This window comes from Halyomorpha halys, unplaced genomic scaffold (assembly GCF_000696795.3).
Source record: "Halyomorpha halys isolate HHAL.00 unplaced genomic scaffold, Hhal_1.1 Scaffold353.1, whole genome shotgun sequence".
NCBI classification, from domain to species: domain Eukaryota; kingdom Metazoa; phylum Arthropoda; class Insecta; order Hemiptera; family Pentatomidae; genus Halyomorpha; species Halyomorpha halys.
This window is the reverse complement of record NW_027105574.1, coordinates 431237-459041: the sequence shown is the minus strand read 5'-3', so window position 1 is coordinate 459041 and position 27805 is coordinate 431237. Positions and strand designations below refer to the sequence as shown.

Sequence of the window (27805 nt, the reverse complement as noted above, 5' to 3'; positions counted from 1 at the left end):
TTTTATTTTAGTATGTATGAGATCATTTATCACTATTGCCTATTGCCCACAACTGTGTGGCAGATTGTAATATCTATCAATAAATAAATCTATCTAAAAAAAAAAAAAATCGTTACCGCTACAACTCATGAAGGTTCAAGGGTGCAGTGCTTTGTAAGGAAGTACTGTTACTAGACCAACGTTTGTGCAAGCGGGTGATTCGATTAGAATCACGATGAAACGCCAGATTTTTACCCAATTAAGGGTTCCCACCTTATGAGGTTGAGTGGACCTAACTCACGGCTATGATACAACCAGCCTTAATCTCTAAATGATACTTGAAACCAATTTATTCTAAAGAGGCTTGAATGTTACCAGTTGTTTGACAATAATCGTGAAATTAAAAATTGTAAATATCCGTTTATATATTTTTTTTTCCTTGCTGCTGAGTATATTTAGAAAACTATCAAATAAAAGATTTTTAACATCATAGATTTAATAGAGGGACGAAGGTTTTTGAATGGTTCGTCCCTTCCTAAGCGGATGTTTTCGCCAGGTTCTGTTTTTCTGAAGAGATTAGAAATCAACAGCACATATCAGCTTCATCTTGAAGCTAGCTTTACTAGAAGCGAATCCTAACTACGAATACTTTCTTCCTCCGTTATGGGTGGCAGTCAATTGGACACGCGACGGGCTCGGGATTACAAGATATATCTCTAACAAAAACTGACAAAGACTTTGATGTGAACCCTTTATGTTAAGCTTCTTGAAGAGATGGTCCCTTTTGAACCATCTTCCCACAAACACTACCAACTCAAGATCTGCCTACTTTACTCAATAGATTGCTACTGTTGGTATCGTGCTGAAATTTTATGTTAATCTTTGTTATAGGTCTTACTTATTCAATTTATATTTGTTTGTTATATATATTACTTATTCAATATTAACATAAAAAATGTGAATAAGAGGAATCTGAAGGGATGTCAAAAAATAATAATTCTAAATGGACTAGAAAACTCAGTCAGACACATCCTGGGGATTTGATAATGAATCGCCTCGGCCTGAGTTTTGTTTCATACTCTCATAGCAAATATCGACGCTGATAAAGTTAAGATAGATTTTTCTTTTGATTGCATTTTTCGGTATAATTCAGAGTGGAGGTGAGTTAAAGTAATGAAGTTGTAATACCTTTGGAAGTTTATATTTAGTTTTCCTTTTATTAAAATAAAAGTGACTTTTATCTAAATTTGTTTTACAATATCGAAGCTTTCTTCATTTAGAACTAGGTATTCAAATTTTCGTGAAAGTATATTACTATTTTTATGGTGGGCGGAGCCATTTTCTTGAATTCTTTGCTTAGTTTGAGAGGTCATTTCATATTAGTTCAAAGGGAGAAATCAAAACCAAATTGCAGGTGTATCGATATGTGGTAGACTCAATTATAATTTAGATGAACTTTATCTCTTTGAAATGTAACGTTTTGTTTGTTTTTTGTATTTATTAATTTCCTACCCGATTAATTACTTTTTACACAATTAGCTTATGATAATAGAATATCCAGGTTTGTATTAACCTAATTTATTTGATTGTAATTTCACTTGTTTTGTCTAACTATTCCTTACTTTCATGTCTTACATCCAGATATTTTAGTTTGTTTTCAATAAATGTGTAATTCAACTTTAATGTATGAATTTACATTCGTTATCAAAAGTTGTTCATTATCCATTTCATTATGTTTAAATACATACACACCTATGTATAATTTTTGTGTTTTAGTAACTTGTTTTTAATTTTTCAGTTTAGTGTTTCATTAAATAAGCAATAAAGCTGTTTCTACAACTTTACATAACTTGTGCTTCGTTTGCATTTCTGCAAATATAGTTAAATTGCAATTGCCCAAGTCGTTCCTTTCAAGTCTATAGAGGGTGACAGTCATTCTAATTTTTTATGCACTATACAATAGTCAGACTTTGAGGTAGGTAATTTGTCTCTCCATCATAATATTAAGTTTACCAACTTTGAATCTCAGTTCTTTCAACGACGTTTTTTTTCCTTTTATTGTTGTATTTATGCTTCCTTTGAAGTAAGTCATATTTACATTTTACTTTTAGTTACATTATTGGGCCTCATGGAAACTGTTTTTATTGTTTGTCACCGGGAAACTCCAACTTTAAAGATGACAGGTATAAGACAGTTGACTTTGATTTATTTGACCTTATAATTCTGTGTTAAAAATTTATTTTACAAACTTTACTGAGGTTTAAGTCATGATACTGAATCACCAATGATACTGTTTGGTGAAATAGATTTAATTTACAGATTAGTTGTTAACCCTAGGGGAGCTTACAATTGACCCCAGAAAAAATATGTAAGTTTGGATACTCAATTTAAAAAATATATATATTTCCTGCAGCATTTTTGCTCTTTTCAAACTACAAATATTATAATATTTTTATACAGGAATTTAAATGTTTTTTGAAACATTAATGCATGAAAATTAATTTAGGTATGTAACTGTATTTTCCTGGCACCATTACTTCATACAAAGAATATATTTGATAACTTATTTTGATGTTAGAGCCTCTTTAAGTTTATTATTATATTCCTTGGTGCATCTGTATAATATTCATTGTAAAGAAATATTAGATGATTAAAGTGAAATAATAAATATTTTAAATGACTCATATGACAACCATGACTCCCCTTTGTTGATTTCTAACTTTTATAAAGTTGATTTAGATTTGATTAGTGATTATTTCTCATCATCTGTGGTCATACTCCTTGATAAAGTATTTCTGTCTTAGCTTACCTCATTATACCTCGAACTATTTGCATTACATGATATATCTCTATTTTGTTTATTTTCCTTTTTAATGATTGTTTTAAAGTGATCAAGGTGGTATTTATAGTTTCCATTTAAATATGTATTTGTTGTGTTTGTGTTAGTGATTTAAGGTATGAATCAGTGTGTTATAGTTAGTGTGATGTTCTCAATATTTATATTTCCTTATTAACAGAATTATACAAATTTCTTAAGAACTGAAGTTCTTTTTTTAATTGTTCATATAAGTTTGATCTGTCATCTGACCAATTGGGAAAAACCTGCTTACTTGATGTAATAATTTATTTAAGGTTTTTAATGTGTTGAATAGATAATGAATTTATGAGCTAATATTTGCTAGCTAAACTTGTATCATAATTTGAAGTTTTTTTATTTAAATGACCTTGAATTTATTTAATTTATTCAAAGTAGAATTGTGACTGTTCTGGTATGCTAAATATTCACTTGAAGCTAATTTGTAGCATATTGGGAAATCATATCCTTACATTTATCCAATTTTTATGTTTATTTCTTATTATTATTATTGTTTACAATTTTTTTTTTTTCATCCAGTTACATTTATTTCATTTTTCTTCAAAATTACGTTTTTGGTTTGTATTAAATTTTCGCTGATCTAACTTATTGCTTTATTGACTTTTAAATAGTCAGGTCAGTTTTTTTATGCATGTTATGTGGATGGAACATGTGTATAATCGGGATATTTATTATAAATCAGCCTAAATGTTTCTATATTCTATGTAGATCTAATCAAAAAATCCTAGTGGAAAAATTTGTAGGTCTACTACTATGGTTTCACAAACTTCTTTTTAACTTTGAGGGACATGGATGGTATAAACTTAAAATTCGTAGATAATAACTTCAAAATGCTCTCATTTATAATCATTCCATAAATATTCCAAATTGAAGAATTTCCGCTATTTTATAATGCTGTATGCTTAACATCTTTGTTTTCAGGCACTTCATAAAATAGAATCTTGGAAACATGATGTATATTTTTATTAATTCATCTTCTGTGTGTTGCTAAGCCTGTAGATATTTTCTTTTTTGCTGAAAAAATGTAGGTTTCTGAAACAATATTTTCCTAATTATGAAAGTGAAATAGGTTTTCCCTATGTGAACTTTGGTCATTTAACTCTAGCCTTGACTTATTGCACAAGTTATGGTGTTTATTGATGATATAGTTCTAATTGCTGATTCTACACTTAACTTCTAATAAGCCCTGGTTGAATAGGTAGCAGTACTCGGAAGAAAGAGTATGAATATTTAATGTAAGCCCAAACATATCCATGTTTGTAATAATGAGGAGCTTGAAGTCTAAATTAGTCTTCCCTGGGAAGTTTGGTTTGTGGAAATGGGAAAGTACAACAAGAGCCATCCTACAGTATAGAAATAGCTAATCATATATACTACTTCATTTTGAATCACAATCGTGAGGATGAGTGAGGTCAGTAGAAAAGTCAAGCTCTTAAGCTTAAGTCTCTTATGGAATAGTGAATTTAGTCTCAATCACATTGGTCAAGTGGATAGCAGAACATGTTAATATTATTATAAAAGCAAGAACCCTACAAATCAGTATCAGAAAAACTGCACTACGAAAAAAACTGTGAAGCTTTAACAGCCATAGAAACAAAAGTTTTTTTCTTTCTTTTTTTTTCAAGTTAGTAGAATTAATTTCCCCATTAAAATTGTGCAAAAATCATTACAGGAACTACTTAACATTTATTTTTACTTTTTTATAAATTATACCTAAACGCTTGGTTATATTTTTATTAGACTGATGATGAAAAATTACCCAAAAATGATATATCATGCCTACAAGATGCTAATTCATGATGTACTTGAAAATAATAACAATGTTGAGATTACAAGATTTCCATATGAGAGTATTAAAAAGTAGGTGTTATCAAACATCAAGTTTTTGCTGCACCTGTTGCCTTGAACATAAAAAAGCAATAGTGGTTGATAGAACTATAAAGGAAGATCTACAATTTTTTTATTAGATTGTTCATTTGGTCATGAGAAGCATTTGGGTCTTCTTATATTGGACTCTGATAATGGTCATTTCTCTGGATTATCCTAAATTGCAAAACTTTGAAGCTAAAACTTTAAAAATTTTAAGACGTTAACATGTTTTCACCCAAAGCTTACAGCAGCTTTGATAAATTCAGTTTTATAAATTTGATATCTATATCTTTTTCAAGTCAAGAAGTAAATTATTATTTTTCTAGTTATTTGAAAGACTTGAGCTTTTATTTATCTAATCATATATTTCAAATACTTTTGAAATGTGATTCTAATGAATAATCATTATTGACCAATTTTCATGTATTAAAATGGGATATTCTCATATTGAGGTCATTCTCATACGACTTGTCTAATTTGTGTTTATTTATTTTTATTTTGCGTTAGGTTATTTTTACATGATTCAAATTATTATGTACTCGGCTCCAATTTAAGTATTCTTAATAATCTCACCTATCATTAGAAAACAGTAAATGGTTAAAATGTTTATATTTAAAATGATTTAAGTTTTTTAAAAATAGAAAATTCTGAATTATACTTCTGTGCTTTGGCACATTCATTGCCATACCTTGATAAAAAAAAAAATATATTAGCTCAGGTTGACATTAGTTTTTACCAAGCATTAATGCTATTTTTTAAAAAAAAATTAGAATTAGTAAAAATTTTTAGCATTTCAAATGGTTGTGAGTTTATCAAGAGCTTATGTTTCCAGAATACAATAAGAATAGGAGCTTAAGTATATTAGGGCCATTATTTTGGGAATTATTTATTTTTTAAGATGGCCTCCTTGGTCTCCTTTGACCTTGGAAAGTGAAATGACTCATAATATAGCAGTTTCACCATTTAATTCAACGATATTGTTTGGCTGAATTTTCAACCTAAATTACGGTGAGCATTTTTATTCATACTCAAGTATGTTGTTATTTTTATCCTTCTCTGGTTTGAATTGAATTGAAAAACTGTCTTTATTTACATATTCTATAACATATTATACAAATAAACAATATTAATTAAGTATATTAGGGCCATTATTTTGGGAATTATTTATTTTTTAAGATGGCCTCCTTGGTCTCCTTTGACCTTGGAAAGTGAAATGACTCATAATATAGCAGTTTCACCATTTAATTCAACGATATTGTTTGGCTGAATTTTCAACCTAAATTATGGTGAGCATTTTTATTCATACTCAAGTATGTTGTTATTTTTATCCTTCTCTGGTTTGAATTGGATTGAAAAACTGTCTTTATTTACATATTCTATAATATATTATACAAATAAACAATACTGGCATGATTAAATGCCATATGCTAGGGAGATATTCTATGACTTATTAATTCGTAATCATATTGTTTTATATAGTTCAAAGCACATTTCATATTTAAAAATAACTCATTTTAATGTTTATCATTTATAATATCAATTATACTCTTTTCTGTCAATATATATTCATCTAAATAATTTTTTCTATATGACTTTAAAACAGAACACTCGCTTTTCAAATGAAACATGTTTCCATCCTCTTTTCTAATATATATAGTACATGTATATTATGTCCTCCAACCAATGTATACAATTTAAATTAAATAGTTTATCTCAAGTCTTAAACAAAATCTGAATCGATAGAATAGGGTTTTCATCATTTTTGTAACTAGTATTAAATTCAAGTTTTTTATTCAACAAATAGTACTCAGCACCTATTACAGTTATCTTTTTAATAACGAAAGGAGTTCTAAACTACTTATATCTTAATTTAGTGATTTACATTCAGAGCATATTAAAGGTGTAGAATTCCTTTATTTAGATACAAGTTTTGGTTAAAACTTAACTTTCTAACAACTAAAAACTTAAAATAACAGAAACCATCTTGAATTGTGTACAGTTTACAGTTTCCTCTATTGGATCAACAGCAAATTGTAGTTTTTTTCTTAGGTAACAAAGAATTTCTGATCTTTACTGACATGCACTATCAAATATAATCAAAATTTTCCAATTTACATTTTTTTAAAGAATTAATAATTGAATAACACAAAAATGTTATTGATCTTTGAAGCAAATATGTTAGGGGAAACTTTGAAAATATATAACTTATTTTTTTAAAAATTCATCTTGGTAGAAGGGCTAGTTTGACCTTAACCACTTACAGTATGATAAAATGTTTTGTATGAATTGAATTGTAAGAAATGTTTTGTTGGAAGCCCATTGTAATTAATATATATATTTTTTTTTTTGTTTTAGTAATTTAAACCTTCTTTTAATTCATTTATTATATTTGAAATTTCCACATCTTATTTGGAGGTTGGCTGGGCTCAGATTTTTTGGCAAATATTTATATTGTATTATACATCTTGTGCTGCTGCTGAACTTCATATGTACTGGTAAGTGTTATGAATATCTTCCATTAAATTCCATAAGTAATTTGGTTAACATTTATTATAACAGTTGCCATGATGATTGTTATTTTAAAGTCTGTATTATGGAAGAAATCATTCGATTTTGATAGGATTGAATAAATTATTTATAAAGTTTTGATGTAGATTTCCGATGAAGTTGAATCTCCTGTTTTTAACATTTCACAGCTGGCTCAGTAACAGCCATGTGCTCTGTCCCATCTTATATGAAAGAAAATATTTAAGTTTGAAAATTTATAACAATCTGAATCTGAAATGAATGAAAATTTTCTTTTTTAAAAAAAAAAAAACAAGTAAAATATTTTAAAAGTATTCTAAATTGGTTTTACAATATTAATACTTGAAATTTTTTATGTGATTTCATAAATTTCAATTATAAATAACTAATAGTTCTGTAAAGAAATGATTCTAGAAATAAACATTCTTACAGAAATTTTAAATATCTTCATAGAATATTAATGCAGAGGGTCTAGGTGTCTTGAGATCAGGAATTAGGCTTGAATTTTTAGCATTGTAAAAAAATCAGGAACCATGCTTGGAAAAGAGCCAGTCATCAGGAGATTTTACTTTTTAGTCTAATAACTTGATTTTTCCTTTGTTACTGGGCAATAAGTGTATACAATTTTGAGAAAAGGTCGCAGTTGTACTGTTACCATCTAAAAGTCAAGGCTGAGGATAGAACAAAATTCTTTTTTTGATGTTTATAAAGTTTTCCAATTATGCTCGCAGTCCCGAGCTGCACAGCTTTCTGTATCTGTTCCAGGATGTTTAAGGGAAGATCCGGGTCTTTAATGCTCTGCAGTATCATCTCCAGAATCAAAGTATTAGTGGAGGTAATCATCGGTAGCACACCTATTTCTATAATATTTGCATACTTTTCTCTCTTGGAGATTAGTAAAATATCAGGCTTGTTGTGAGGAATGGAGTGATTAGTGATAATGGCCTTGTCCCAATACAGCTCGACATCCTGTCTATTAATGACCGCTTGTGGGCTGTATTTATAATAAGGCCTTGTGTTTGCCAGCATTTTAAAGTTCTTGGACAATTGTTGATGTGATGTGCTAAATTGAATATGCTGACATCCTGACCTGATTCTGGAATGGTTTCTCTAAATATACAGTGCCTGTTATTCCTCACAACTTTTACCTGGTCCTGAATAGTGAAAAGAAATCCTTTTGTTTCAGAAAATTGGGTACTCCTATGACGCCACATTAGAGACCTATCTATATCTACTCCCACTTCCGACAAACTGTGGTAAAATTTTCCATGTAGTTCTTTTGATCTCCATTTTTCAAGCAAGAGTTCCTGATTTAGTGCTGAGGGATGATTTTCACTCTGAAGTTTAAGGAAGTTTAACCATTGTCCTATGCCACAATTCTTGATGTTTTATTGTCCTAAAATAGTTTCAGAAATGTTCTTCTTCATCTCAGCAAGCCTTTATCAGGCTTGAAAGCCCTCGTGCTCTCAATTCCTTAGGACAGTCCATTTGTACCACTGATGAATTAGGATGACGTTTTCGTGAACTCACCATTTCCACTCTTAGATACAAATCCATAGAATCAAAGTCTGTGCTGGTCCATTTCAAAATACCAAAGGAATAGGACAGTACCCGAATCACCCACATATTTGTAGCTTTAATAATTTTTTTCCTAAAGGATATGTTCCCTGTATAATCTTCGCTGGTTTTTTGAATTTATCCTCAAATTCTCTTTTTAACGACTTTCTTAAATTCTAAAAGCTGATAAATGCCTAGATAGTTGTATGAATAATTTTCTTTGAGGCTGCTGATTACTGTTCTGCTAGAGAGCTCCATATTATGTGTGGCTTTCAGCTTTCCTTTTTTAATATGCTGTGCAGGACATTTATCAAAAGCCCATCTCCATATGAATATCCTCATTGAAGACCTAAGTATTTAAAAAAAAAATTTGCAGATTATTCTCATTCCTGGTATATAATTTGATGTCATCGATGTAAAAGGAATGGTCATCCATGATTTCTGCACCAATACCATAGCTTTTACTTGATGAATTCAGCTAAAAACTTGGGTTGACCACTAAACAGGACTAAAGTAGGCTCAACAAGTTTCCTTGCAATATTCCTTCACATATCTGTATTTTTTTGTTGAATAAGGGCTCTTTATTACCAAGAATATCCAGATATACTTTTCACTGCTGCATCAAGCACTGTATTAAACTAATTATAGTTTTATCTATCTTGTTCTTTAGACTTTCCATAAGCCAATTGTGGAAGACTGATTCAAACACCTGTTGGTATTCAATCCATGCTGTTGGTATTCTACACTTTTTGCATTTTACTCGTGAAGTTATGAAGCTGTCAATGACAAGTAATTCCTTATATCTCTTGGCATTCTCTCTTATCCCTAATTGTCCATCAGCAATTAACATATGTTCCTTTTGATGAACTTTCAGTTTGTTATTGTTAACTGTGTATTTTCCATTCAGGCACGCAATCGATCTGAAGTCTTAAGGTTTAAATTCTTGTTTTTCCCATTTTGGTATCGAATAGGAATTACAGATATCCTCAGGTATTTCAACTCTATTATTTAAAAGTTTTTGAAAATAAACTGCCAGTGGCTGGTGGACACTTAAAGTTTTTCAGCCATTATTCCAGATTTTGTGTGGGGCAGTTACTATCAATTTCGAATTTCTCTCAGAGCCGGGACTATTTTTTTATTTTCTTGTGTCATAACAGCCTGCATCATTGGGACATCAGCTACACTATTCCTTACCTCTCCTAGCCAATATGCATCCATTTAGTATTTCATAGTGGCACTCCATATTGTTCTCCAATTATTGACTGTAAGCTTGCTGTTTGGGAAACTGTGGCTTGTAATTTTTTTTAGATAATTGTCTATAGAAAAGTTTTTCCATAATTGCCAATACTTAATTTTGTTTCTCTCTTTCAGGTGCCTCCCACTCTATTGGCTTACTGACAATTTCTCTTTCATGCTATCCATTAGTTTCTTTAATTCCAGGTTCACTTCCAATATGATATTTCAATACTTCAATTTAATCACTTTACACTTCAAAACAATTATTTTATCTATTTTTGTCTTCAGCTTGAAGTGTTCTCTGGACTGTTTAAGAAATTGGTAAGAATGCTAATTTTGTGGCACAGTGACTTGATCTTTCTTGAGTTTTCTTTTCCATGGAGGGATATTCACTTTATTTTTCATGGCAGTTTTATTGAACTGGTTTTGGCTTAATTAAACCCAGTCTTATTAATGGTACTTTCCTAGCAATTATATATATCCAATGGCAGATATCTGAAAGAGACATCATTCGAAATATGTTCAGATAAAACATGGTCTGCAGCTTTGACAATTTTTAATGTCACTTTCCCATAAGGAACACTGGTCAGTGCTGTTCTATGTTGGAGTGGTATACCTTGGTATTTGGTCTTTCTTTTACTTCTGGCCTCAGCTGATTAACTGGTATAAGTTCTTACAACATCCTCCCTGACTTCATTAATTTCCACTACTGAGAGGAACTTAGGCTCCATTACCTGTTTACTTAGTCAGCAAGCCGTCATTGTATTCCTGGGAACTGTGCTTGCCAGTGCTCAGTTAACAGACTGTGATATTGAGTTCTTTCTGTTTTCAGTTTTGTAGCAAAGAAATATGCTCAGATTACAACAACATTCATATTGCGTGTCCACTTCATCCAAATTGCACATTTCTTTGACTTGTTGATTGATCCTCCTCTTTGTGTGGGATGCTCAATGAGAGCTTCCAAGCTTGATTCAGAGTTTTCTGTTACTGCCAGTCTTACAGCTCCATACAGCATTGGGGCACCGCTTGCGCTATCTGCTAATGCCAAAAGCTAGGGGTCCATTCCATCGAAAGCCGCCCTCACTCTGTTTGTCCAATGCTTTTTGTCTTCTATTTCGAATTATTTTGATGGGTATTTGCATTTTACAGTGCAGAGGAAGTTCGGTGGAACTATGGTAAGGCACAATGCTCCTAACTCCGAGGGGGGCCCGGGTTCGAATCCGGCTGGGCAGATAATTATTTTCTGTTACACTGTAGCCATGAGTCAACCTTGTAGGTTATGGAGCCCTCCTGAGGTCCACCCAGACTCATAAAGTGGGTACCTTTAATTAGAGAAATATCTGGTGGTTGAGCGTGATCTTGAAAAAATTACATATTTGTATAACCATTGTTCTAAAAACTGTGCTTCCTTACACTGTACAAGTACTGAACCCTTCATGGGTCATCACCCTTATGGTCTGTACCGTAGATGTCCTATATGTCAGTGTAAATGAGTTAGTGTTTTGCTGTGTATCTATTTGTTGGTGGTACACTGTACTCGAGAACCCAGGGGATCGTAAAGCCCCAGCAACTGCACCCATTAATTACCCCCTGTGGTATGATAGTAATAATAATATTATTAAGTGGCACTACATTCCTCGAGGGAGCAACGCAACTTTGACCCCCACTCATTTCTCTGCTTCTGCTCTTGAGTTTCAGATGCTCAAAATGGATCAAGTGTCATAAGCCTCACCATCCACCTAACCAAGCATAGGTTTCCCAACCTGTCTCCTTCTGTCTTGCTTCTTCCTTGGGATTTGGTTCTCGGCCATGCTTGCTAAATGCCCCATCCACTGTAGTTGACCTATCTTAATGGTGGTGACAATGTTAAAGGATTGCCCCCTAAACAGAACCAAAGTGGGCTCAATGAGTCGCCTTAGAAGCTTCCTTTACATATATGTATTTTTTTGTTGGATAAGAGCTCTTTATTAAAAGTAAAAGGTCATCAGCTCGGCATTAGTGCACTGTCTCCAAACGCCATCATTACACACCACCCCATATATTCTACAGGTGATTCAGCGTTCAAACCTAGTGAGAGCCAGTTCCTGAATTCTAGGAATTTTCCAATATTTAATAGTATTACTCATGTTTAATGCAATTTATAAAGTTAAAATATAACAGATGATTTTAAAAAAAATCTTGTCTTATCCAAAACTAGATTATATGGTCCAAGTTCTGACCGGAACCACAATTGAATTAGATGATATAGTTTATTCAATTTCTTTTTTCAATATGTTTCATTGTTTTTATTTTAGTTTATTATTTTCAATACTGAGGTTTTGTAACCAACCAAGAAAAAAATAATCTCTAATAATCAAAATAAATCTCTTCTCCCTCAAATTCGAAAGTCTTCCTTTCAACATTCATAGGATCCAAAATGAAATATGTAATAAAAAAAAAATCTATTTGCAGGTTTTGTTTTCTCTGAGTTTTTACGGGACCATTTTTTTTTATTTGGCACCTAGTTAACTTATCACTCAAGAATGATCCTTGGGACTTATCATTACCATTTACCGTTTCATTTCAAAATGGTGGTTGAGCAGAAATTTTGCATGGCATTTATTTTCTGTCATGTTATTACTTATTCCCAATACTTCTCAACGTTCTCCTCTTTAATTTATTCTTTGAGGTTTATGAAGAAATAGGGGCTATGTATATCAAATTTATACAATTATTAGTGGTTAGTTTTATAATCATTGCAAATAAATATATTAATTACAAATGACTAAGAATGTTAAACAATTAGGCTGCATTTATATATTTTCGTATGATTATCTTTCAAATTATTATATTTTTTTGTTTAACTTGCCATATATGTTCTCTTTACGTGTTACTAGTTTTTACCAAGTTTTCATTGTTGGTTGAAAAAGAAGGATTTTTTCATTATTTTTTTTTTAATTTTCTAAGATAAACAAATTATCCATTTGTTATTTCAACCTTAATATTCAAATATTTCAAGCTTTGAAAAATTATGTTTGCTTATTAATGTTTGGCATTCATATAAAATATTTAAAAATATTAATTTGATAATTTTCCTTTTATATTTTGTAGTTTATTTTTTAATATTATATGTATTAAGCATTTTATTTTTATTGCTTTCTTTCAGTATGACTTGGCTGAGCAATGGGAAAGCTTCTATCGAAAATCTTTGGGAACAAGGAAATGCGAATACTCATGTTGGGTCTTGATGCTGCTGGAAAGACTAGTATCCTTTTGTTAGTTCTTAATCTGATTAAAGATGAACATGAAATAAAGTACTTTACACCTATTCACTAGCTCATTAATTATTGATTAGAGTATTTCTGTTTTGTTGATACTTCTTGAAAATTTTGGTCTGTTGGGCCACAAAAAAAAAAAAAAAAAAAAAAGGCAAAGCAGTATTCAACAAACTTTTTTTTACCATCCTTCTAGTCTTTATCTTCTAGGTTATGCAGAAAATATTGACCATGGATTAGGTCAATATTTAAATATCATAATTAAAAAATAATTGGGAATAAAATATTAAAAGTCTAAGCCCATAGCATTATAAATTATTAAATAGTTAACTTAAACATTCTTGTGTCAATGAATGAATCACTGTTCTACAGAAATAATATAGATTATGTATAAAATTGCAGCATTCAGTGAAGTATATCATCTCTGGTTAGGCAAAACTTACCAAATAACTCATTGCCAATAAATTGAAAAGGACTCATATTTTGTCTTTCTCTGGTAAAACTCATCAAACCTAATATTGTTTCTTTGAATGAAAGTTCATTTCTCACTTTAAAAAAAAAATAGAACTGCACAATAAAGAAAACTTGAATATTTTACTAATGATGAATTTATTTTGTAGTTGTCTGAACATGAATATATCTTATATTATATACCTATGTTTCCCAAATTGGTGAGGTATACCTCTTAAGGTACAGGAAGAGATTAATGAGGCTACACACTTTATTAGGCATGGCTGGTTCAATTTTGCCTTTTCCTAATACAATTTTATATGATACAATTCTATGGCCAGGCTGCAAAATATTTTATGTCACTCTTACATCTCTTCAAGATTGTCAATTAAAAAAGAAATGCCAATATGTTATTTTGTGGATTTTAACTTACATGTTATATAATTCACCACGGTTTTTTCTTACAGATTTGAAAATTTTTGCTACCTTAACATTAACAAAGGAGACTCCAATGTGAAAAACTTTTTTCTTTCTTTTTTTTAGGAAGAAGTTATATTTAGCCACCTGACCACAGAATTGCAAGTTATGTCCCTATTCAAATGTTCATTATTGTTTATATTAAATCTTATAACTATTTAATATTATTTACTTAATTTTTAAAAATGTTTGTTATTGTCCGTACAGAGGGCTAAGTTCATCTCTAGGTGATGAAAATTTAGCTATACGGGTCCGTTATAGGGCTGTCCATAGCCAAATGATATAGATTCCTATAATTCCTGGTCAGGACTTTTAATTTTGTCTGTTGAGAGTGGTATCTGATTTGAAAAAATTGTTCGTTATGAGAGGTTTTTCTGTATATGTAATTTTTTTTTTGTTTTGATAGGAGAGATAGGGATGGATATTCAGTGTATAGAAATGGTACTCAGATGGCAGAAGTTTGGGAAACACTGCTGTATACTATATTATATAGCATAGAAATGTAGTAATTAAGTTTATCATATGCCTAGATTTAGGTTTCACCTGGAATTTTGTTTGGTTAAAAAACTGATCGAAAATGAAAGAACTGTAGAATTAATAAATATTGATTGTTTATATGTATTATTAAAATACATATAAACAATCAATATTTATTAGTCTAATATATTAGACTAATAAATATTGATTGTTTATTTGAATTAGAAAGGGTTTGTGAATGGTAGAATGAAGTTTGATTAAGTTGAACTTATGCAATCAGTTTTCTACCATTCATTGCCAAAGATTAACTCTGTTATCAGAATAGCATGTTTAATTTTATAGATATCTTATATTTTTAAATAATATTTTTTACTATTTAAATAGCCTTTAATCATGACTTAATTAATATATTCATTAGAATAGAGCATTGAATATCTTTGTTTTTTCTTTAATGTAATTTTATCAGCAATTCTATATAAATTAAAACTTGGTCAGTCTGTTACGACCATACCGACAGTTGGATTTAATGTGGAAACGGTAACCTATAAGAATGTGAAATTCAATGTATGGGTAAGTAAAAGTTTTATTTTAAATTGCTTTTAATTAGAAGTTAGTTTTGTTAGTACTTTAAACTAAAATTATGTTTTAAATAAATAAAACTAATGTACTTGCTTTGTAGATAATTATTTTATTTCTTATTGTTTTATGTTTTTTTATGATTAAATTTTTGTTAAACATATTATAATTGAGTACTTTTTTATTTTTTTTATTTGTGAACTGAAGCTAGCAAAATCGGTAAGAAAAACTGATAGTTTCTTGTAAATTATTATGTTAGCTATGTATGTCAGTGACAAATATATTTATTGGCTTTTATTCCTAGGTGTTCTTAAACTTTTTTTTCTGAATTAATTTTACATTATCCAGACCTAATTACATAGTATTTCTAAAATACATACAAAATGCATATATCTAGAAATAGAGTTTGCAGTTTCCTTCATCAGTTGTTAATCAGAGGTTTTATGACAATTAGTTTTGAAAACTCAACCAAAGCTAAATAGGATACCATAAATGTTCATTACTTCATATTTCTCTATGTACAGAAAGTTGATTAGAGGATTGAGGTATAAGAAAAAATAATTAAGTTTACCTTAATACTAGTTACTCTACCTAATACCATTTGAGGCTTCACAATATATTAAAACTTTGTGGGAGAGGGTTATCAGTGCATATGTTTCCAGATTCCTTGACATACTCTTTGTGCAAAATAAAAAAGGTGATCATTGAGATTATACCATATGTGACAAATCTCCAGAAATTTACTTACTTACCAGAAGTTTTGTTTAGCATTTTTACACATACTTATATTTGATTACCCTCTGAATGGAATAGAGTTCATTTATATTGTTTGATGGTGTTGTCCTCCTACATGTTCAGGAATGTTCTGAAGGTTCTTTGCATCAATAACAATGCAGTACTACAATATTAACTATTTGTCCTTACTATTTCTTTCTATGGATTTTCTTCTTTAACTTTTGTTGGACTTTTCATGGCTCCGCATATTCACTCATTCTGCTCATATTTCATGCTCAAATACTTCCTTTAGTTTAAAATGAGTATGAGGTTACTAGTTGCTTCTTAGTTAAATATGGCTGCTACGCCAATTTTACTCTGCTGATCTCAGAACATAAAATGTAAAATTTTAGCTTGTTCCAATTAGCTTAAAAGTAGTACTTCATAGGATGACTAAGTGAACCTGGGTTTTCGTTATTATATATTAGAGTCAATCATTGAGTAAGGTTCCTTCATTTCTGAAATGCCTATGGAAACATCTCTTTTTAAAACCAAATACAATCATTGAAAAGTTAAAATGTTCTATATTTCCATCTCATTACCTTATCATTCACCCCTTATTTCACTTCATCATCAGTGCAGAAACATTAGCAAACTAAGTGTCAACCCTTTTTATCGTTTTTTATGAAACTGGCGGTCTTCTACTCTGTTCATCATGAATGGCTGTTTGACTGATTACAATTTTAAAATGTCTTCATTGGTCATACACTTTATTCGATTTAAAAAATTAATTTCCCACTGGTGAGAAGAGGCAATAGGTACCTCTATGTCGGATGGTTGGTTTACTGAGCCTGTACAACAGCCAAGCCTGGCAAGATGATATCAAGATAGGGGAATTACTGCACATGTCAGTATTGGCTAAAACCAATCTATTGCTCCAGAAAACTAACTTTAAAATCCTTCCTCGTATCGAAAGATATCAAATTATTAAACCAAAAATATTTGTACTTCTTATTGAAATTTGGGTTTGTATTGTATTGAAAGCACTGTATTCCATTTATGTCATATTTAAAACCATATTATTTTTTAGGATGTTGGTGGGCAAGATAAAATTCGCCCTCTTTGGCGTCATTACTACACAGGAACTCAAGGTTTGATATTTGTTGTTGATTGTGCTGATAGGGACAGAATAGATGAGGCGAAGCAAGAACTTCATCGAATTATAAATGATAGAGAAATGAGGGATGCAATAATTCTAATATTTGCCAACAAACAGGATTTGCCTGATGGTATATTTACTTTTTCAGTTGTAAATAAGTTCATTATACTGGATAAAATTACTTAGTTATATAAAAAATTTCATATATAGTCATAGCACACATATTTATATTGTTTATTTATTTGAGATTTAATGTCCTTTGTAATCCAACTAGGTCAAGTAGGATATGTTCATTGGTATGTAAACTATGTATAATGAAATTTTTTATTTTATTGTTTTTGTAATAGGCTTTTCAAAATTATTCTGCTATTAACTAATAACTTCCCATTTATATTTATTGTATTCACATTTATATTCATGATGATATTTGACAGATATTTACATTCATGATTAAATATTTTCTAGCAATGAAACCCCATGAAATTCAAGAGAAACTGGGATTAACTCGTATAAGAGATCGTAATTGGTATGTTCAACCATCTTGTGCCACGACTGGAGATGGTTTGTATGAAGGACTAACTTGGCTCACCTCCAATCACAAGTTATAATTTAAACATCTAAATTTTATGTAAATTATTATGTGTAAATTAATAACCAAAGCTTCAATAACATAATTTAATTTTGACTGTTTATTTTATTAAATTATGATTTCTATGTTATAGCTATGAGCTGTTCTTGATATTATTTAGAGAAAAGTGAGTTTCACCTTGTTATATTGTGATTTTAAGTATCATCATCTGATACACTAAGTTGTATACATTTCAGACCTGCAAAAAATATCTAGCAATTTGTTGATTAAATGAGGATATTGTATATATACTTATAAAATAATTACATTATTTTATTTATTTATTATTATCTTTTTTGTTTTGTAATTCATTTTATTGTTAACTTTATGCAATTTTTCCAATGCATTCAATGCATATTATGTTGGTGTTTGTATGTGGGTGTGTATGCTTAGGTGTCTACACACACATACATTTAAAATTTTGACTGAATATACAATTTTTATAGCTTGGCCATACCTGAAATGTTAAATTCACTGTTTTGAAACGTCAGAAAAAGAAAAAAAAAAAAAAGGTTATGTTCTATAATTCAAATTTAATTACTCTAGCTTGTCCTAGCGATTGTGTTAGCAATAATTAATACATATCTATAGAATTTTATGGTAATACATGGAAATGATAGCGACATATATGATGGGGAACATTGTTATATTTTTGTTTATTTTATATTCTATATTACATGGAGATTATTTTCTTTACATGCATCATGTTCTTATCAGTTTTCAGTGCGATTTTGTCGAATTACTAGTTTGTTTTTCTATAGGTTTATAAATATTTATCAAATAATATTAAAATTTGAAAAAGTATTCAATGGAATAATGGTCTAATTTTTGATAAAGCTAAGTGGCAATTTTTTTCCTTATGCCCTGGAAATTGTGCATGTGTTTGCTTATAACCTTCATTCTTCCTTATCTATATCCTACATCATAGATTTGTTTAAAATATTATTAATTCCTTATTAAAGATTTTTATTATTTAACTTGATGCTTAAGATGTTAGCATTTCATTTGTAGAAAATGCATTTATCTGTGATTAAAAATGCAAGATATGTATATAGGTATGTAATTATTTTCTGTGAATTATTTGAAGAAAATATGATGATGTAAAATAACTCTAAAAGTATATTTAGCATAAAATTTGTAAAGTATATAGAATATGTAAATAATATATATATAGATATAAATATATAATAAAAATTGTTAAGTATATGGCAGAATACTATATTTATTGATTGAAATAAATCAGGGAATGAAAATAAAACATTTCTTTTTCGGAGCACTTAATTCATACTAATTATACATTTATTGGTCAATGGTTTTTCCAATAAATCTTCATTTTTTTATATGCTCAATTATTTTATAACAATGATAAATATTTTATCTTAAACTTCGTCAGAAGGATAAACTTCCAGAAAGGGTGATAAAAAACAAAAAGTTGAACTTTTTTTGAGTTATTTCATTGAAATTTTTGGTAGAAAAGATCATTTCATTTCAATAAATCGCCATTCCTACAGACTTTTAGATGCTGTATCTATTAATGTTAAAATGACTATTCCTGGTAGTGATAAAATTTATAACTTAATACACACAACAAAAATAAAGTAAGAAAATTAAGTTTTTTCCATCAGTTGTAGTATTATTCATTAAAGAGTTGAAGCACAATGTTTGATTTTAAGTTTAACAATATGGGAGGAGGAAAAAATTAATGTAAAAGAGTGCTTCTTACACTAGTTGTCAGTTTCCATTATGTTTTTAATTTTGTTATTATTCAATTAAAATTATGTTGAAGAAGGCTGGAATCACTTCTCATTCTAACCAGTCTGCACTAGCACTTAAGTGTTCTTTGGCCATTGTTAACTGTTCTATGTGTCAGTGATTCCTCAACAAGGTGATAAATTTAAATACAAAGTTTAGTTATTGCTCTCTTCCCTTATCACTTATTCTGTTATCTGTATTATGAAAGAAAATTAATTTTTTTCTTTCAGAGTATATTAATTACACATTACTTTCACAGTTTGCTAACAATTTATTTGTTCTATCGATACATTTTTTTCAAAATTACAACTATATTTTAGTAAAAATTATCCAAGTCTTTCATTGATCAAATTTCTAAATAACAAGTTATTTATCTAGTTTTTAATTTAGTTAGATATTTTAGTTCAGTTTTGATTAGGCCTATGTTGGAAATATTTAAATGATTTTTTAGCTTCACTTCTTTGTCTAGAAAAATATTTAGTTGGATTAGTTATTAACAAGAAAAAACTCAATATAGCAATCTCAGATCTTTTTTAATATTTCATTTATGGAGAATGTTTTGTTTTTCTATATGGTAGGGTCTGTGTAATATGAGGTAGGTAGGACTAAAAGGACCCCGGAATGTCATAAACCTGAATTAGTCTGACTTTTTGAAAGAAAGTAAGATATTAAATAAAAATAATTTATAGTTATAAATGACTGAAAAATTTTAATGCAATATTCTGATTTTTAAAAAACTATTTTGAGGGCATATTTAGTGGAACCAAAGACTGCTGAGATTCTAATTATCAGGACTCTGCTTTGTCTGATTTTTTAAAACTTGAAATTTTTTTGCAATATTTCTATGATAGTATTTGAAATTCATTGTATAAATAATTAAATTTACTGAATCAATAAATACTATAAAATGTATAAATGAATTTTATCCTTAAAATATGAAAATTCACTACGTTCTAGTAATAAAAATAATAAGACTAATATTTGAATTATGAAAGGATTACTTTGATTGTTAGATTTATTCAAGAGTTTGTTTATAATTATAGCCGTCTTAATATTATTGTGGTGTTTGAAGTTATGTTAGTAATGAATTTGTCTATAAATTAACTATGTGAATTTTTTCTACATTCAGTGTGTTGTTAATAAAGTAATTTATCTGCTGAAAAGCTATAACCAATGGTAAGTTAATGATTCAATCATCTAACTAACATCAAAAACTAGTTATAATTTTTGTTATGAGTCAAAATTGACAATATTTTAATTTAAATGACACAATTATTTTTTATTAGAATTTATGTTATGATTTTTATTTGATAATTTTGTCAGAACAAGGTTTTCATTTGTCTTTATTGTTAACTGAGGTTAAAGTTTTTTTTTAATTTAAAATATGTCACCTCTTCGACTTTAAAATCAACTTTTTGTTGTTCTAGAATTACCTTGAATAATTTAATAATTGGGTTCCATTTATTTTCAAATTTCTTCCCAGTCATTGACTGTATTAAAACTGTAGTTAAATAAGATTTTGGTTTATTGGCATTGAACTATATAAGTTAATGTTTGTTAAATTTGGACAATGGACTGCATCTAATCTTTTTTATAGAACTTCATAATAAAATTTAATCTTCTAAATTGTATGCAGTGAGTTTAAGACATAAAATAAAATGTTTATTAAAGATATAATTTACTGTTAATAAAGTTTTATTTTATTGGTGATGCCATATCACTGTTTTAATTCCAAAGTAATATGAACAAACAGTTCATATATGTTATTGAGTAGACAAGAATTGATTAATTCGAATGTTTCTAATATGTATTACAAACAGCAATCTTTCTCTCAGTGTATTATCAATATAAGCCAATTGCCTATTTATTGGATTAGTTTTTCACAAGATGTAATACACTTATATTATGTAAAGAAAACTATATATATATATTTTTTTCCATTTCCATTCCATAATCACAATATTAAAGAAATATCTTGTTCTGGGAGTTTATTAAAACATATTATGATGTACAGAAGTATATTGTTGGTAAATAATGTTATTTTATTTTTTTTAAGTGCAAGGGTTCAAAGAAAAACTATTCCCTAAAGTAGGTAGTTTCTTTCCTTTATTCCGCACAAGCACTTCCAGGGCATTATTTTAATATTAGGTGCTGAAGGCTCTATGTCTTTCTAATCAACAATTTTGTACAGGACAATACCCTTAAAGCAATTGTTCAGATCAGTTACCATTAGGGAATATTTCTTTTTTTGCCAGCTTCTGCTTGTATCAGCAATCAGTTCTCATTCTAGCTTTCTGTAAATATTAACATAATACCCAATATTCTGGATTTTATCATCAGTATGTACATACGTATATTATTATTGTGCTATATAAATTTAGTGTAATAATATATTTATCTAAACATCAACTTAAATTCATAACTAAATAATATACAGCATTTGAAATTAGTAAATAAAATCACTTGAGATGTGGCCTACAGTGTTGCCACATGGAACACTGACACACATATTTATATATTATTAATATCACCTTAATAAATACATAGTTAATTTATTGGTAGGGAAATAGTATTTAGTATTTCCATGTAAATTTATTTTTTATGTTCCTGGTAATTATTTGAGATGTCACCTAACCATCAAATAATTCTTACGTATTAAATCCCAATTACATTTGCTTACCATTGTTTCTGGTGTATTTTTAGTATTAGTTTAATACATGAATGGTTTGTCATAGTTTAAATCTGAATCATTTTGCAGGTAATATTCTGACTATTGTTTTGATTTCTTATTAGTAATATAATTTAAATTTATAAGTTGGAGAGAGAGCTGTATCAACATGTGTTTATATATATATACCCATACCCATAGAAATATTATTTTGCAAACAAACTTAAGTGAATTTATTTATTCATTTATATACTTGTGATGTGTACATACCCAGAAACTTGTATAGACATGAAATCAATAGTTTCCAATCCGCACCACCTAAGTCTTGTTTTGTACAAATTATGTTAATCACAGTTTTTGATATTCACTCAATTTTTAATCATGAAAATGTGTTTTAAAGTAGTTAGATTCTTGACTTTTTTTTTCCAGTTATTCTATTTTGTCTAATTTAATAAGTATCAATGCATTATTGAAGCGGGTCTAATTAAAATAGCATTGTTTCAAGCACTTACTTTGCACATTTTGTGTGTTTGTCCCCTTTTGTCCCAGCTTAAACAGTATTATTCTTTATAGTTAGTTACATAATCGTATGCACACTTTTGCCTTTAATGTGAAGTTCTTACATATATTGTATTTCATATTCTCATTTAGATCTTAGATAATCTGTATTTGTAGACATCAGACTTATTGGTTTTCAAGTAATTTCTTTTTTTATAAATTTTTTGTTAATGTTTAATTCAGATGTACCTATGGTCTACTTATTTTGATCCTAATCTTAGATTATCAGCATAGATATTTTATTGGCATCAGGATTAATGGTTTATTAATTTGTCTGTCTTTTAAGAAATTTTAATTAATAATATTTATTCATCACCTATGTATATAATTTAGTTGAAAATGTCTTTTAATTATGTCTACTGGACAATCCTAGGAATGAAATTACTTTGTTATATTTCTAAAATAGTTTGATTCCCATTATTATTTGTTGTAAATTGAATGCATCTAACATTCATCATGTATGTCACATTTTTGCAGATGATACATCTAATTAAAATTTAATTGAATGATTTCCCTATCCACATTTTTAAATTGTGCTTTTAATTTATGCTGAGAAATATAATTTTTTAGTAAGGTTTTTTTTATGGTTATTTTATAGTTATTTACTTGATTGATATGACATTAAAAATCTTGATGATGCTCTTTGTATTAGGATTGTACATAAATGATATGTAAATTTGTAAATTTAATACTGCTATGGAAATGTGATATTGGGTCCTAGAAATAATTAGATATTAGCCTTGTTCTATGTTTCATTTGTAAGACATTCACTCGCTTGTGTGTGTGTGCAAACATATGTATTTTTACATATACACACATACTTTTACTCCTTAACAGGAAATTCATTCTGTCATATATATATTTACAATGCCTTCAATTTTATGCATGTATAAGCAGATGAAGCTAACTTTAAAACATTTACTCTTATTTAAAAACAAAAAATAGTGAAGTATTATATTTTCTATAACATGATATCAAATTTAAAGCTAGTGGAAAAAAGTTGATTTTACAATTTGGTTTTCAGTTTTCAAGCTTGGGATTATAAATTTAATTATAAGCTTGTTTTATTAATTTTTTTTTATTGTATTAACTACTTCAATACAGTTGTCAGAGACTGTTATGTTGTATATTTTATTATAAGTTAATTATTGTCAGAGTTTTCCTCTTTTCTTACTTCTTTTTATTTATTAACATTATAATTTTTTACAGTATGATATTTTACATGGTCCTCATTTGGTGTTACAATGTAATTTTAAATTGTAGAACTTTTTTGGGAAGCTGAATTTTTATGATTTAGTTATCAACTTTTTTTATTTTTATTTGGGTAATTGTATTATTACAATAGTTCATTTATTTGTTTTGCTCATTTTTTAGTTATTATTTAAGCATATTAGACACTGCATATTTATTAATTTTTAATTTAATATTAATGATCTTATTGAGATTAGATACTTCTAATTATTTCTTATATTATTTAATACAAAAAATTGCCTGCCTAACAATTATTTTGTTAATCGATAAAATAACTTGTTTTTTATTAAATATTTTAAAACAGTTAAGTTAAATGTCACCAAAAACTTCAACCCAAAATTTAAAAAAAGTGAATGAAATAAATCTTGTTATTTTTATAAACCAGAAACTGTTTTGATGATGGAAAATTTTCGATGATCTAAAATAATTTAAAGAATATTGGAGAATTTTTGTTTAGAAATATTATTATGAGCCTTCATATATTTATGAAAACTTTATATAGCAATATTAAGTAGATAAAGTCACAAATTATATATTAATGTACTGCTATGTAAATATTCCTGCCTTATCAATTGTAAATAGTTTCTGTCATTATATTAAATGTAGAGCATAATTTTGTAAATAAAAACTGCCTTCATATATATCACTGGTAGTCATAAAAAAAAAAATTGTATTGTAAAAAATATATATGCTCAAAGCAGACCTATTGAATGTATTACCATGATGGGGTTTTAATTCAGAAAATATTTATTTTATTTTACAAGTCAATTGTTCCTAACAATAAGAAAAATCATTATTGTTTAGATGGTGGGAACTTATTTTATATTTACTTCAGATTATATAATTATTCTTATCAGCTTATAATCCTAAGATTTTAGCTTATATCATAAGATTTTTTTAAACTGCAATATCTTCAGAAACCATTATTTTCATCTGGTGTTTGAAGAGTCATTTTTCAGTAATATTTTCTGTTTTCCTGTGTGATTTCCTCACATTGAATTATTGTATCATTCCTTTTTCAGAACAAAAAATCTTAATCTATGTTCTATTGTGATATAATTGTAGATATAATTAAAATGTTTATTCAGTTCCAGAAAAAGATATTTAATCCATTTAAGAGAATATTAAATTTGATTTTTTGACCATTCTAAGAATAAGAGTTTTTTTATTTTGAATGAATATTCTTTTATTTCGTTTGGCTTATTTTATTTTTATGAGTTATTTATGTAAACACTTTATTGATCATGAATTAATTAGTTATTTTATACATACATTATAGTTTAATTGAAGGATAAAATGGTCGGAGTGACAATCTGAAAAGTACTCAAAATAGTAAAAATTAATTTATTAATAGTTTATTGGTTTCTAATAAATATTTGTTTACAATTTTGGTACTTTTCTTATAATTAGTCAGACCATCTTCAAATAATTCTATACAGTCAAGAAAAAATTTCATATATTTCGATTTATTAATTTATTCCCCATGATTCATCATTTTTATAAATCAAAATTGTTATTAACGAATAATACATTTTAGGTTTAAGAAATTTTCATTTGCTCCCATAATGATTATTAGAATCATTTCTTATTTTTAAAAAATGAATGTTGAGAGATATTACTGCTCTACATTCTGTTATTTTGTGTAGAAGATATATACAATAATTTAACAAAACAAATTTTGAAAAAAGTTAAAATATACTGTAATAATTATTTTAAATATTACTTGCTATAATGCTAATAGTACTTTATCTATTTTTTTAATTGTAAATTTTCAATATATTGAACTGTTGAAGGAAGATATGGCGTCTGTGTGCCTTTACGAATTTCAGTATTTTAAAGCACATTATTATATATCAGTGGTAAATGTGAAAAGAGACTATTACATATTTTAAATGTCCGTTACTATTAAATTAAAATTATATTAAATAAAGCTATTAGGGAGGAATGTTATAAAAATCATTTCGTTCCGGACTATATAAATATATATTTTTTTCATTTTAATTGTTTAAAATACTAATATTTTTGTTGTTTTTAAAATGTAAGCTTGTTTTATATAAAATATGGGACTCAATTTATTTGTTATGATTACTGATTAAATATTTTAAAATTAATTATTATTGCAAACCATTTGATTTTTACAATTGTAAATTTAATTTTGTTTTATAATAATGCAGTTTTATATGTATCCAATTGCTTGTCAGAACTGTCACCATGTCCTAACTTTGGCTTAGCCTAATTATATGTTTCAGGTCTCTGATGAAATTGTAGGATACCATGTTTTCTTTAAAACCTCAAAAATGCAGAAAGGTGGAACTAATATTATGCCAAGGTCCATATTTAAGAAAAAAAAACTAACTGAAACTTTGTCATGGTTATTTTCAATTTTCATTCCGGTTGGTATCAGGATATGGTTTGGTCCACTAAAAAATAAAATTGTTCTGATTTTAAAATTTGAAACAGCAGATCCAATTTGGTGGTGAAAAATTTCAAAATCACTTGAAACTCATTTCTTAAGTTTTGGAGTCGTAAACGAATACAAGGTTTCCCTCCCCCCCTCCCAAATTATGAATAGCAACAAAGACTACTATATACATATTATAGCTGCTCTGCTTACTTTTCTTCAGGGCCAAATCCAAAGAAAACGAGACATCCTAAACTTTTATTAGAGATGTTTTAACATAATTTTAGATTGGATCTAATTTTTAATATGGTGGACAACAGATATAAAATATATATTTAATTTGTACTTTTATTTAGTTATACATAAAAATAAATATATGTATAAAGTTTTAGATTACTATAATTTTTCATCTGCTTATACATTCTTTATCTCTCTAGGTTGTTGATACTTTGTTTTTTCTGTATAATTGTGTTATATGCATTTACAGCTAATATATTCACAATTGAACAATGATTGTTCAATTGTATAAGTCTTCCATTGTTTTATATTAAATGTATTCATGATAATTATCAATCAAAAATCTTAAAATAAAAATTTGTTACCCTTTTTAATTTTTATTCTTTTAATGAACATTGTAAATAAACGTATCAATGCTTTACTGAATTGATTAATGTTTAAATGAAATTGATAAATTTATGCCCTCAAGATTTATGTTTTAATAGAGAAATTGTGACAATTCTAATTGATAGCTTAAGCCTTACATCAAATATAGACAGAGATATCTTGTTTAATATTCCTGTTGTTGCTTTTCCCAAATTAAATTTTTTTTTTACTCCTTTCTGTTTATCCCTCTATGTAATGTAGCGTTTATATTTCATGTAAACATATTTTAGTGGTTTCACATATATATCATTTGTATTAATTTTTGTTAATCATATTTTTTTTTTTACTTTAAATTGTTTAAATATTTTCTATTCTTGAGAATTTCTTTTAATGGTTTAAAGCCTTTGAAGATGCCATGATAATCATATCATTGATCTTTAAAAATGACTGATCTTCATCTAATGTCCTAATTAAAATGTTGAAAAGTTATTTTTATTTCATTTAAAAATATTTTTTCATTTATATGCTTTGTTTTACTATCATAAATTATGCTTAGAATAATCATTTTGGTAATTTTATATTTTTAGCCTCCTTGAAATTAAATCAGGTATCAGCTTTTTTATAATCTAAGGAAAATCAATTTATTTGTCTTTTTATCAGAATGAAAATTTTTCTTTATCTGAATTAATTTGTTTTAGAACTACAGGCAGTCCTCTTACTTATGTAAGTTTCTGTTCCTTGGAAATTGAATCAATTTGAATTCAACTATAGTCCAGACCTGTATATATATATATA

At 28.0% G+C, this 27805-nt stretch overlaps 1 protein-coding gene across 4 annotated transcripts; it reads left to right on the top strand.

The window, feature by feature from the left end:
• The first annotated feature begins 1390 nt into the window (after positions 1–1390).
• Positions 1391–27198, top strand: LOC106681632 (ADP-ribosylation factor 6). Of its 4 annotated transcripts, XM_014422060.2 has the most exons (7): positions 1421–1540; positions 1778–1954; positions 7079–7218; positions 13188–13286; positions 15167–15270; positions 17081–17279; positions 17615–27198. In XM_014422060.2, the coding sequence occupies exons 4-7, from the start codon at positions 13205–13207 to the stop codon at positions 17755–17757; spliced, it is 528 nt and encodes a 175-aa protein (XP_014277546.1). In that variant the 5' UTR covers positions 1421–1540; positions 1778–1954; positions 7079–7218; positions 13188–13204; the 3' UTR covers positions 17758–27198. The 4 variants fall into 4 exon arrangements, with proteins under 4 accessions (XP_014277545.1, XP_014277546.1, XP_066908270.1 ...); XM_014422059.2 differs by lacking the exon at positions 1778–1954 and having other exon boundaries at positions 1391–1540; XM_067052169.1 differs by lacking the exons at positions 1421–1540; positions 1778–1954 and adding an exon at positions 5628–5731.
• Positions 27199–27805: the final 607 nt, after the last annotated feature.